The sequence below is a fragment of the Pogoniulus pusillus genome, chromosome 16 (genome assembly GCF_015220805.1).
Source record: "Pogoniulus pusillus isolate bPogPus1 chromosome 16, bPogPus1.pri, whole genome shotgun sequence".
Lineage (NCBI taxonomy): Eukaryota > Metazoa > Chordata > Aves > Piciformes > Lybiidae > Pogoniulus > Pogoniulus pusillus.
This window is the reverse complement of record NC_087279.1, coordinates 7,163,491-7,176,205: the sequence shown is the minus strand read 5'-3', so window position 1 is coordinate 7,176,205 and position 12,715 is coordinate 7,163,491. Positions and strand designations below refer to the sequence as shown.

The window sequence follows — 12,715 nt, the reverse complement described above, 5'->3', positions numbered from 1 at the left end:
GTCTCTCACTGGTGTGGCATCACTCAGATTTTTTTATGCCATCATTAGTTATTGATTTCTCTGGAAGTACTCTAAAGTAGCACAATGTTGAAGTGAGAGTCCCAGACAGAGATCAGGGCTGAAACCCCTCCCTGTAAAGAGCACTCCCACTGGCCACACTGAAGATGAAGATGGATTAACTCCCCGCATGCTTCTGAAGAACCTTCCTCTCCCCTCCTTCACCAGTGGCTACTGCATTACCTTCTGCTCAAATGGGAACTAGAAGTTGGTGCTGTCTGCTCAAGTGGACCTAGAAACATTTCCCCAGCCCTGCCTTAACAGAAGGTGGCAGAGCCAGCAGCAGGGTTTAGCAGGAGGCTTTACCTTGTACTTCCACTTGGCTTCCGTTTTGCTTTTATTTTGCTCTCGAACTTCAAATTTCTCCACCTCATTCTGCTTCCCAGCAGCTTCCTTATTGGGAACACTTAAAACATTCTTTGCAGCCTGGGGAAAAAGTCAGCATGTACTCTTAATGAAGAGGGAGTGCTGGCATGCTTTGTCAAACCTTCTGCTTCATTCTTTTTGAACCCAAATATCAGAGCCGTTCAAATACTGCTGCTTCAGAGAATGCAGAAGGCTAAGCACATTGCTCCTTGATATACCAACACAGAAGGGCACTATGAAGTCATCCTCATCTCCCTGTCTGCTGCTCACAAAGTACAAGCACACTACTTGGAGATTTAGAAGCATTTATAAAAGACTTGTGGCCACTTCTTTGGAAACCCTGGCCCCTAACAGGGTCAGCAGCAAAATTTACCTTGAATTAAAGGCCATCAAAACCAAACTTGTCTTATCTGGGCAAGCAGGTAGGACAAGTTTCAGACTATTGTTTTATCCTCAAACTAATATTTTATCTTCAATCACTCACTCTAGATCAAATTCTCATGCAAATAAGATGCTTTAGAGATGAGTTCCTTCATCTTTGATAACTGGCTATGAAAATGCACTGGAGTGCTTACAACAGTTGAATTAAGAATGGAATCACAGAATCATAGAGTAGTTTGGGTTGGAAGGGACCTCCAAAGCTTATCTAGCCCAACCTCCTCTGCAGTCAGCAGGGTCATCCTCAACTGGATTGGGTTGCCCAGAGCCCTGTCCAGCCTCACCCTGACATATCTCCAGGGATGGGGACACAACCACCTCTATGGGCAACCTGTTCCAGTGTTCCTCTAACCTCATGGTGCAGAACTTGTTCCTAACATCCAATCTAAATCTGCTCTGCTCTGGTTTGAAGCCATTGTCTCTTTTACTGTCACTGCAGATCTTTGCAAACAGTCTCCATCCTCCTTGTAGCCCCCTTCAGGTACTGGCAGGCCTCACTAAGGGCAGCAAGACTAAGGTCTCCCTAGAGTCCTCTCTTCTCCAGGCTGAACAACCCCAGCTTCTCAGCCTATCCTCTTAGCAAAGCTGCTCCAACGCGCTGATCATTTTGGTGGCCTCCTCTGGACCCACTCTATCAGGTCCATATCCTTCCTATACTGAGGGCTCCAGAGCTGGACACAGCACTGCAGGTGAGGTCTCACCAGCACAAAGTGGCAGAATCCCCTCACTCCACAGACAGAACACTTCAAGAGGTAAAAAAGAATCCACTGGAAAATGCCTTTTAATCTGCATCATGCCTCAGTTTGGGCAGTAGTTTGCCAGCCTTGGTTTGAATGGGCAGGTTTCTTGGGGGCTCCACAGCAAATGACTAACCAAGCAAAGAGTCAAATCAAATCCCAGAGTCTGCTAAGGAAAGGGCAGTTTGTGTCTGCTTCAGTGCAGGCAGCCTCTCTGCTGCTTACATTATTTTATTCACGAGAGCTAAGGAGTGATTTTATCCCTGTGCAGGCAAGAGAAGAGGGAGAGGTTAAACCATGACCTTACCTTCCCCTTCTTTGGCGTCTCGATCTTTGTCAGAGCCTCCTTGGTGTGTGCCTCCAGCAGGTCGAGGTTGGGGATGGCTGGCGGTGGACTCTCTTTCGCCTTCTTTCCCTTCTTTTTGCCCTCTCCCTTAACTTTCGGTGTTTTGGGAGGCTTGGGGGGTTTGGGTGGCTTAGGAGGTTTGGGGGGTTTGGATGGCTTGAGTTGTTTGGGGGTTTTCACAGTTTTGGGAGTCTTTTTTTTGGGGAGCTTTTCTACAGGTGGGGGCGGAGGCGTCACTTGGAGAGGCGATGGTGGCTCCTCCTTCTCCACAGGACACAGCTCCTCGGCGGTGGCGTTGGCACTGGTGTCTGCTTTGCTGGCTTTTGAAGCATTCTGCAGGTCAGGACAAAATGGGAAGGCACTCAGACCCACCTGTCCCCCACCAGACATTCACTGCACCCTCCCTGCCTCGGGGATGCAAACCCCAGAGATTTTCCCCTCCATAAAGGGGTAACTGCACTCCCAGGCCAGGCTGCCCAGGCAATGGAGATCACACCACATACCACAGCAATGCTCTGCTCACCACTAATCCCCACCCCAAAGCACAGGTTTGGCCTGGAGAAACTCTAGTGGCTTCATAAGGGATGTACCTTTCAGCAAGCTATGTCATCAGGCAGGACCATTAGGTGGACTGCCCACACAAAGAGACACATGAAATGGTTTAGAATGCTGATCAGCCTCAGCACAGACCATTTCCAATTAATTCAGATGTGATAAATGTAGCAGATTCCTGTTTCATGCCCTCAGGAATAAAAGAAGCAGTAAAATAGCTGCCCAATTAAAATTTACACTGCCTGATTAATTAAAGAGGAATTATTTTCTGCTTAACTTGCCCTTCTGACAATCAGAAAACTTAGATAGTACATCAAAGAGGATAAAAGGACAAGATGGATTTCAATGCTGAGGTCTTTGGATGTGGCTAGAGAGTGGAATGTAACACAAAGTCACCTGAAAGCAGCTGAAGCAGCCATTGTCACCCTGCACTACCACACAACTCCACTGAAAGTGGTGTGATGCCAGCCTCAAGGGGGGATACCTCCAAGCAACCTCTGTTTGGCTTTGTGTTTGTTCTGTTGTTGCTTTGGTTTTAGTTTCCTGGGGGGTTGTTTGGTCGCTGGCTTTTTTTAGCAGTGGAGGGAGGTTGTTTTTATTGCATTTGCTGTATTAACTCTGCCTAGAAGCCAGCCAAGAGCAAGGCTTCCTGTTGAGTCAATGTGCAGGGAAATAGTCCCAAGCTCAGTCAATGTTATAGACAAGAGATGAGGAAAAGGATGAACTTCCCAGGGAGCACGATCATGGGGGGTCACAGCAGTGCTCTCTGGTATTTTGGGATAGGGAGTGACTGAAGTGAAAGAGGTAAAAAAGGATGGAGAGGGGAATGTGGCCACTCCAGCTCAGAGGAGATGGAAGAGAAAGGCTGTAAGACAGGCAGACAGTATAAAGCTGAGGGGAAAAACAAACAAGAGTGCAGAAATGTGAGTTAGCCCCAGAAAACAGTCCTGAGCAGTTCCCCTACTGCAAAAGCTCTCCTTAATTCTTTTAATGAAGGGAGAGGGGAAAAAAGATTCCTTAAATCACCCATTTTCTAGCCTAGATTGTTAAAAGGCCCCCAACAACATTAACATCAGCAAAAGAGCACAAACCTCACTTAATCTTATTTCTTTGGCAAGGTCCTTGATAAGTTGTGCTGGTTTGAAGTTTTCTGGTAGTTCATCTTCATGCTCGGCTAAAGCCTAAAACACAACAAAGCCAGGCTGCTGATTCTGGGCACGGTATTGTTTTCACAAGTATCACCAAGCTGCAGGAAACGACCCATCCACATTTCCTCTGGGGACTGAAATCAACACTGCATGCATCAGTCAAACAGCAAATAAGTTCAAAATGGGCTTTTTTTCCCCCTCCTGGGTGTTACTGGAAATAGCTGTCCTGAGAGAAGAAGAGTCTCAGTAGGTTGCTTTTGATGTTAGTGCACTTTCACAACTGTCACATCCCTTGGCTCACCCCCTCACAGCAGATCCTGAGAGAAATACCTTTTCTACACCTGCCAGGAGAGACTGGCTGAGGCTGGTGCCTTCAGTAAGCCTTGTGAGCAGTGGTTTGGGAGCTCCCTGGCAGGGCTGACAACATTTACACTCACATGCCATGTTAGAATATTCAGTGTTCAGCTTTACCTAAGTGCAAACACAGCCTGACTTCCTTGGACCCTCTACTCCTCATCTGCATGGCAAGCAGAAACATAACCAGGGTGACACGGAGCTTCCACGCCACTCAGTCCTGCTGCAGGAATCCAGCAGCAGCTCTGTGTCTGAACAATGCTCAAGCAGTGGTGGTTTGCAGCAGGGAGCAGCCAAGTCCTCAACTACATTTAAGTCTGAGACAGCCTCCTGTGTGACCTAACTGTGTGCTACACATCGCACTCAGCCGCCTGAAGATCCTACGGCTGCCAGCTGCCCTCCCCACGCTCAGTGAGTGAATGACCTGTGTCCTGCAGCCAATGCCCCACACCTTTAGAAGCAACACTGAAGTGACTGCAGCAAGGAATTCAGGCTGCAAAGTCCTTTTAAGCCTTCTCTCCCACCAATATGTATTTCCTGGCTCAGTTAAGGTGAGGATTTGCAGGAAGCTCATGCCCACAGAAACACAGGCATCGCTCAAGGCCTCACTCACCTGCACAACCTCTGCCTAATTGATTTGGCAGGGGGAAATGCTGAGAGTCAGGGAGAACATTCATTCAGTATCCTTTTGGCCCTGTGCAGAAGGGACTTCTTTACAACTCTGGAGGTACTTTTTACCTCTGGCTCCTCACGTGACACTATGAAATGCCAGCTCTGACCCTCCTTCCACACTCTCCCTCTTCCTCCTCTTTGGCATGTCAGAATGAGCTGCTTTGCTGTGGAGCTGTTTATTTGTCCTAGTACCTGCTCTCTGTTCCAGTGACTGACAAACCAAACAAACACATCATATTACAACAAGCTTCTTCTCCTACCTGTTTTTTAGTCCATGACCTGAAAGCACCATTAAGAATTTTTGCTCCCTGGAGTAAATGAGCAGGAGGTTGTTGCCCAGCTTTATGCAGACCTAAGCAGAGGGAAAAAAATCAATGCCATTGAAACACTGACAGCTAAAGTGGTTTGGTTTGGAAAGGTTTAACTGTGAGAGTTAACTCTTTGAAAGCTGGTCACCACAAATGCCTCCCTCTTGTAACTTGATGATAATCAGGAATGTATTCACTGTGTCATAAACCAAATTCAGCCTTCCTGCACTGTGCTCCTGCAAGTCATGTCTACACTGGCAATCCTTCTGGTTCCTTTCTTGGTCCCATCAATCAAGCTAGCTTCTGTGTTGACACATCCTAGGCTGTGGGAACAGAAGGGCACTGTCATCAGTTCATTGGTGCTGACTGAAAAGGCAAGCACTACAATGTGGGAACCAAGGTGATACTGGGCAAAGCATTGCATTCCTGCAAGCTTGCCTAAGCTTCTCCCCTCATTACAGTGTGTGTTGAGTTGGTCACAAGAGGGCCCCCCCGAGGAGACACTCAGGGGGACCCCTCATCTTGTTGATGAATTACAAACATGTTTCTCATTCTAAAGGGATCTGGTGGCTGTCTCTAGACATGCTCTGTAGCAAGAGAAACAGAGGCAAAGGGCAAGGCGAGCTGCAGGCGGTGAAGAACAGACACAGGTGGATGTTGGTGTCAGCTCTGAAGGGATCTCATTGGGAAGATTTTGAATTTCAAAGGAGCCATTGCTTTAATTCTCAGGGTTCCTGCAGGCCACATCTGATGTGCCTGTGGCCTGCCCATGCACTTCAACTGGGATTAGTAGAATCAGGGCAGGAGGAAGTGCTGCTCCTCACCTCGGGCTGACAGAATGTGCACCTCATCAGTTTAAAGCAGGGAATGAATCCAGGCCTTACAGGCAACCTTAAAAATGTTCAGATATTATTTGCCTCTGAGACAACTCAAATACACTGTATAAAGAAGATGGACCCTCCCCTGAGGTTCTCACCCTGAGGTGAGCAGGACACTTCAGTCAGGATATTAAAAGGAGAGCTGGACCAGACAGCATCTTCTGCTGGTATGTAAAGAGTAGTTTTCAAAGCCTAAGAGGATTCATTTTGGCCACCTGTCCTTATGTGGCACACCAGCAGAAACAAAGAGTAACTATGTTCAGGGCCCCAGAAGGGGCAAGCCCTGCAGCCTCACCTTTGAATGTCTCCAGCAGATGCTTCCCCATGTACCAACATGCAGTTTCAAAGTTTGGGAACTGGGTCAGACTGACAATTTTCAATCGTCTCTCCACTTCATACGCCCTGCAATACAAAAGCCACAGCAACCTAAAGCACAGCAGGTCACGAGGACGTAGCTCAGTGACAAGCACTGCTCCCAAATGCCTGAGGTCGATTTTGTGGAGCCTCATTTCTTTGTGCTGCTGCCACGTGTCCTGGCACCAGACCAAAGCAAAGCACCAAGATAACACTGGTAAGGAACTGTGATACAGAGGTGAAAGTTTTATTGCACTGCTTCCTGGGCTGGGAGTTCTCAAATTCTGGAACAGGCTCCACAGGGAGGTGGCTGAAACCCTGCCCCTGGAGGTGTTTCAAAGAGGCAGAGACATTGGGACAGAAATGTGCCCTTGTTGGGACAGCAATGTGTCCTTGTGGCCAAGAGAACCAATGGCAAAAGTGTGTCCAGCAGGTCTAGGGAGGCTTTCCTGCCTGCCCCTCTACTCTGCTATGGTGAGACCACATCTGGAACACTGTGTCCAGTTTTGGGCTCCCCAGTTCAAAAGAGACAGAGATCTGCTGGAGAGAAACCAAGAGAGAGCTATGAGGATGACTGTGGGACTTGAACATCTCTGCTATGGAGCAAGGCTGAGAGCCCTGGGGCTGTTTAGTCTGGAGATTAGATGGCTGAGAGGGGATCTGATCAATGTCTATAAATACCTGAGGGGTGGGTGTCAAGAGGAAGGTGCCAGGTTCTTTTCAGTGGTGCCCAGTGATAGGACAAGGAATAATGAATATAGGCTAGAATGCAGGATGTTCCACCTCAACATGAGGAGAAACTTCTTTGCTGGAGCCCTGGAGCAAGCTGCCCAGAGAGGTTGTGGAATCTCCTTCTCTGGAGACTTTCCAAGCCCACCTGGATGTGCTCCTGTGTGACCTGCCCTAGGCGACCCTGCTTTGGTGGGGGAGTTGGACCTGATGATCTCTGGAGGGTCCTTCCAAGTGCTAACATTCTGTGATTCTGTAAGATGTGGAGCTGAGGGCCATGGTTTAGCCCCAAATTTTGTAGAGCTAGAGAATGGTTGGACTTTGTGATCTTAGAGGATTTTTCCAACTGAAACAGTTCCACAGTTCTCTGGTTATTTATCCAGCACTAGCAAAGAACTACTTGCACTGTCTTATGCTGGACAAAGAGCCCTGCTGGGTAGCTGGGGATTTATCCAGAAGGTCACTGGGACATCCCAGGGTAAACCTCCTGACAGCTTTTAACAGGCCTTCCTTCAGAACTTGGCCACATCACTCCAAGCACCTGACACATCCTTCCATTGGCTATGCAATAGGTGTAAAGACAGCCTGGGACAGCTCAGCACAGACAGAAGGGACAAATGCTGCTACAGTTCCCAAAACTGCCTGGTGGAGCTACACCAATGCTAGTGCAGATGTAGGGCACTTGATGGGGGAAGGGATGGCCAATTTATTACAAACTCAGCCTCTACCTAACTTTGGATTTTAAAGACAGACTTACCTCATCTGCATTTCAACACTTAGGCTGTGTAGAAAATGTCCTGCAAAGGCCAGGCAGTCTACAGGTGTGAGAGTTGCATAAATCCAACCTAAAAGAGAGAGAGAACGCTGAGGTTCAAAGCTGGAAGGACAATAACAAGGCTGTTATTAATCTGTGATCTTTATACTTCACTTAGCAACTTCCTAGGTACCAATGCAGCCCTTTAGCCCAAGTCAGCCCCTGGACTGCATCTGTTTTGAACAAAGCTGGCATCTGGCCCCTTGTCTGCTTTGCATGAAAAAGGCCCAGCCCAGGAAGGTGCCACACACCTTTGACTCTCAAGACTACCTTCAAGGTGGCAGGCAGTGAAAAGGAACATGCTGCTCATGCTGACATTTCCTTGCTGCTGTGACAGGCAGCAACAGTGACACAACGGTAGCTGCTCCCCCATCAGCATAAAAATCTGGGACAGCTCCTGCCACTGAATTTGTTGCAGTGTCAGAGACACCTGTTTGCCAAACATCTACTGCCATACAAAAGAAATCTCCCCAGACTAGAGAATCTCTAATTTGCTGGGTGTTTATTCCACCATCTGCTCCACACATGGGCATGAGAGCAATAATACCCACTTCCCACATTTTAGAGCCAAAGTACAACTCAAGTGTCTAAACATTTTGTGCCCCAGAGAGAAGGGGCACCACTGGGTGCTGTCTCCACAACACAGGTACCAGTGCTACACTCACACTGCCTGGAAGCCTCAGCTCAGGCTACAGGTCAAGTGGGCAGTGTGTTATTTAAAGACATGCAGAGGGAGATAAAATCTCTGTCCCAGAGAGATTAGTTACAGCAGGTAACAAGGAGCACTGGAAACAGCAAGGAAAACAAGGAAAATACTTGTTCATGGAGACAGGAAGGTGAGGGACAGGGGCAGAACTCTGTTCACTTAAAACTAGGATCAGCTCCTTGTCCTTATAAAAATCCTCCCAGGAGCTGAGAAAACTGAAAGCCAGCAACCCTAATATGCAACAAAAGCCTGACTCTACCAAGCAAATCAGAAAGCTCTGTGACACCCCACGTCCTCATCCTTCGTGCCCTAAGTGCAGCACCTGTAGTTCCTCAGTGCCACGAGGAGTCAGTGATCACAAAAAGGACTTTGTGGGCAGTCGTGGTCTGAAAGGAACTCAAGGGGAATCTTCTGCTAGAGCCCAGAAAGCACCAATGCCACGCCTGGATACAGCAAAAGGACCCCTGAGTTACTGCAACCCAGCTAGAGCAGCAGTGGAAGAGTCCATCTGTTAGGTGTGGCTTTGGAAAGCTGCTAAAACATAAAGCAGTGAAATTCTGCTTTCAGTTTTGTAAGCACAGGGCACTGAGGGGCTGGAGAAGGTCAGGAGAAAGGCAATGAGGCTGGTGAAGGGTCTGCAGAATAAGGCTGGTGAGGAGCAGCTGAAGGGCCTGGAGGTGTTCAAACTGGAGAAAAGGAGGCTGAAGAGAGACCTCATTGCTCTCTACCAGTCCATGAAAGAAAGCTAGAGCCAGGTGGAGGTTAGTCACTTCTCCCAAGTAACAAGTGGAGAGAAAATGGCCCCAAGTTGCACCAGGGGAGGTTTAGGTTGGACATCAGAAGACATTTCTTCACTTAAAGCGTTCTCAAATGCTGGCACAGGCTGCCCAGGGAGGTGGTTGTATCCTCCTCCCTGGAGGTGTTCCAAAGGCACAGAGCTGTGGTGCTGAGGGTCACGGTTTAGCAGCAGATTTGCTAGAGAATGGTTGGAAGGATGATCTCCAAAAGCTTTTCCACCCCAAAAAATTCTCTGAGTCTATGACTCCAAGAAATTAAACTTCTACTGAGATTTAGCCTTCACCACTGGCCAGAGAAAGTCATCAAATCACATCCCTCTAGCATTTTGGACAGGCTGTTTCAGCAGCTCCAGAAGAAGCAGGGGAACCTCACCTGGCAGCAGGCTGCTCACCTGATGGGATGAAGAGTGTCTGTCCTTGTTTGACTGTGCATTTGTAGCATTTGTCCACTTGGTCTGCAAAGAACATCTCGCTGTGGTTTGCTGCCGACTGCCAGCGCTCGTAGAGAGAAATGTTTGCAGAGGCTGGCTTGATGAGATAAAAGATCTTTTCTCCCTGAATTAGGAAACACAAAATTAGCAACAAGCAGCCAACCCAAACTGCTGCACTGGCACAGACAGATGCTCACCCTCCAATGTCTATCTAAACATCCATGGACGACAGTTCTGTATTGTAACACTCCTTCGATCACATTTCGGCCCCTTGACTCCGCTCTGCTCAGACCACATCCCCAGTACTGCATCCAGCACTGGGGCCCCCAGCATGAGAACGACACAGAGCTGCTGGAGGCAGCCCAGAGAACACAAAAATGATCCAAGGCCTGAGGATAGGCTGAGGGAGCTGGAGCTGTTCAGCCTGAAGAAGATTCCAGAAGAACTTTAGAGCTGCCTTCCAATAGCTGAAGGGATCCTACAGGAAGGCTGCAGAGGGACTTTTCCTGAGGGTGTCTAGAGACAGGACAAGGGGGAATGGTTTGATGCCGAGGGAGAGCAGGGTTTGACTAGAGCTTAGGAAGAAGCACTTCAGTAGGAGGGTGGTCAGAGTCTGGAACTGGCTGCCCAGGGAGGTTGTGGATGCCTCCTCCCTGGGGTTGTTCAAGGCCAGGATGGACGAGGCCATGAGCAGCTGAATCTAGTTGAGAGGTGTCCCATGGTGGGGAGGCTGGAGTGGATGATCTCTGAGGTCCCTTCCAAGCTGAGCCATTCTGTGATTGTAAATGCAGCTTTGCACAGCATGGCTGCAACCATTCAATCACTAGGTGACCACATCTGCTCAGACTGATGGTGCAGAAGGTTTCCAGCACCAGGTTCCACTACACTGCAAGAGCAGGATGCAGTACCTTTCAGGCCTCAGGTGATTTATGTGCAGAAGGCACTAAACAAGGGTTACAATCCTAAATCAGTGAAAATCCACAGGCAATGTCCACACTCCAGGTGTGGATTTCTGCTCAGCAGAGCATAGGGACCACTGAGAGTTCACCCACTTACAGCAGGTATGGCTCTGGATACAACAACCCAAGACTAGATTTTTTGAGGGACTGCTGGGGTGGTCTTTGCACAACACACTGAGTCTATTGCTAGGTAGAGCTCAAAGAGATGCCCTCTCACCTTCAGCACGTGGTACCAGGCAGAAGCTCCTCCCGAGTCTATGTGGAAATCCGTGTAGCTGTCCTTCACACAGATCAGGCAGTACTTGGTCACTTTTGGTTTGGCCAGAAGAGCATCATCAGGCCAATAGTTTTCCACCCAAGACAACTTCTTAACTATATCTGGAGGCTCTACGAAACTGGACATCCTTCACAGAGAGAGCAGAGGGGCTTGTTGAAAGGGCTTTAAACTAGGCTGGAAGGGGGAAGGGGTTAAACACAACAGTAGCAGAGACAAACCAAAGGAGGCTGAGGGTGGAAGGCCAGAGATAAAGTGTGTATACACCAATGCATGCAGTATGGGTAACAAACAAGAGGAGCTGGAAGCCTTGGTGCAGGAGGAAAACTACGACGCTGTCGCCATCACAGACACGAGGTGGGATGACTCACACAACTGGAGTGCTGTTATCAATGGCTACAGACTCTTCAGGAGAGACAGGCAAGGGAGAAGGGGTGGAGGAGTAGCCCTATATATTAGGGATGCTCTGGATGTCATGGAGGTAGAGATTAAGGATGATCAGGTTGAGTCCCTATGGGTGAGAATTAAGGGGAACGCCAAGAGGGCTGACATCCTGGTTGGAGTCTGTCATAGACCACACAACCAGGAAGAGGTGGGGTTGGTCTCTTCTGCCAGGCAATCAGCAACAGAACAAAGGGACACAGTCTCAAGTTGTGCCAGGGGAGGTCTAGGCTGGATGTTAGGAGGAAGTTGTTGCCAGAGAGAGTGATTGGCATTGGAATGGGCTGCCCAGGGAGGTGGTGGAGTCACCGCACCTGGAGGTGTTCAAGCAAAGCCTGGATGAGGCACTTAGTGCCATGGTCTAGTTGACTGGATAGGGCTGGGTGCTAGGCTGGCCTGGATGATCTTGGAGGTTTCTTCCAACCTGGTTGTCTCTATGATTCTATGAAAGCACACATGAGTACAAGGAGCCTGCTACAACTGCAATCAGAGTGCGATTCTGACACTTGAAGGGCAACCTGAAGCAGTTCCTTCCATGTCAGTGCAACTGCTCTTCATTCAGAAAACACCTGAACACTGCTTACAGACACAGGTTTAAGGCTCTTTCAAGTATGATAACTTAACAAGGACCCCTTGACCTCTTGAAGCAGCAGCAGTTATGATCAAGTTGTTTGCACTGTTCCAGCCCTTTTGCTCTGTAGCCTCAGTTATCACAGCTACTTTTCCAGACCCCTTCAGAAGAGAAGGTGAGCTGTGTGTGCTCTCAGACAAATGGTCTGGTGAATCCTACCAGTCTGCAAGTTAAGCTTTAAATTAAATTGAATATCCCTGAAATGAAATTAAATATCCTAATAACAATAACATTCATACTTAGCGACTACATAAGTCTTGATGGGATGCTAAAAATCACACTGAGCTTTTTCTTTAGACATGAAGTTACATTAGTAGCTCAGAAAAAAAGGAAAAAAGCCAGCTGAAGGTGAGCCAGCATGTGCACAGGTGGCCAAGAAGGCCACCTGCATCCTGCCTGGACCAGCACGGTGTGGCCAGCAGGAGGAGGGCAGGGATTGTGCTTCTCTACTGTGGAGACCACACCTTGAGTACTGGGTTCAGTTTTGTGCCCCTCACTCCAGAAGGACATTGAGAGGCTGGAGTAGATGCAGAGAAGGGAAATGAAGCTGGTGCAGGGTCTGGTGAACAGGGCTGGTGAGGAGCAGCTGGGGGTGTTCAGTCTGGAGAAGAGAAGCTGAGGGGAGACCTCATTGCTCTCTACAGCTCGCTGAAAGGAGGTTGGAGCCAGACGGGGGTTGGTCTCTTCTCCCAAGTAACAAGTGATAGGATGTGAGGAAATGGC

At 48.6% G+C, this 12,715-nt stretch overlaps 1 protein-coding gene across 4 annotated transcripts in view; it reads right to left on the bottom strand.

Annotated features, from left to right (window-relative positions):
* PHF2 (PHD finger protein 2) overlaps nt 1–12,715 on the bottom strand; it is an 84,334-nt gene that overhangs the window by 19,168 nt on the left and 52,451 nt on the right. For 3 of the 4 annotated variants that reach the window (XM_064156295.1, XM_064156294.1, XM_064156297.1), the window contains exons 6-13: nt 10,864–11,050; nt 9,649–9,811; nt 7,697–7,784; nt 6,152–6,258; nt 4,931–5,022; nt 3,588–3,677; nt 1,906–2,277; nt 364–483 (exon numbers count right to left, since the gene is read on the bottom strand). In XM_064156295.1, the coding sequence (XP_064012365.1) occupies nt 364–483; nt 1,906–2,277; nt 3,588–3,677; nt 4,931–5,022; nt 6,152–6,258; nt 7,697–7,784; nt 9,649–9,811; nt 10,864–11,050 (1,219 nt within the window). The remainder of the gene's footprint in view (nt 1–363; nt 484–1,905; nt 2,278–3,587; nt 3,678–4,930; nt 5,023–6,151; nt 6,259–7,696; nt 7,785–9,648; nt 9,812–10,863; nt 11,051–12,715) is intronic. The other variant, XM_064156296.1, reaches the window with a different exon arrangement.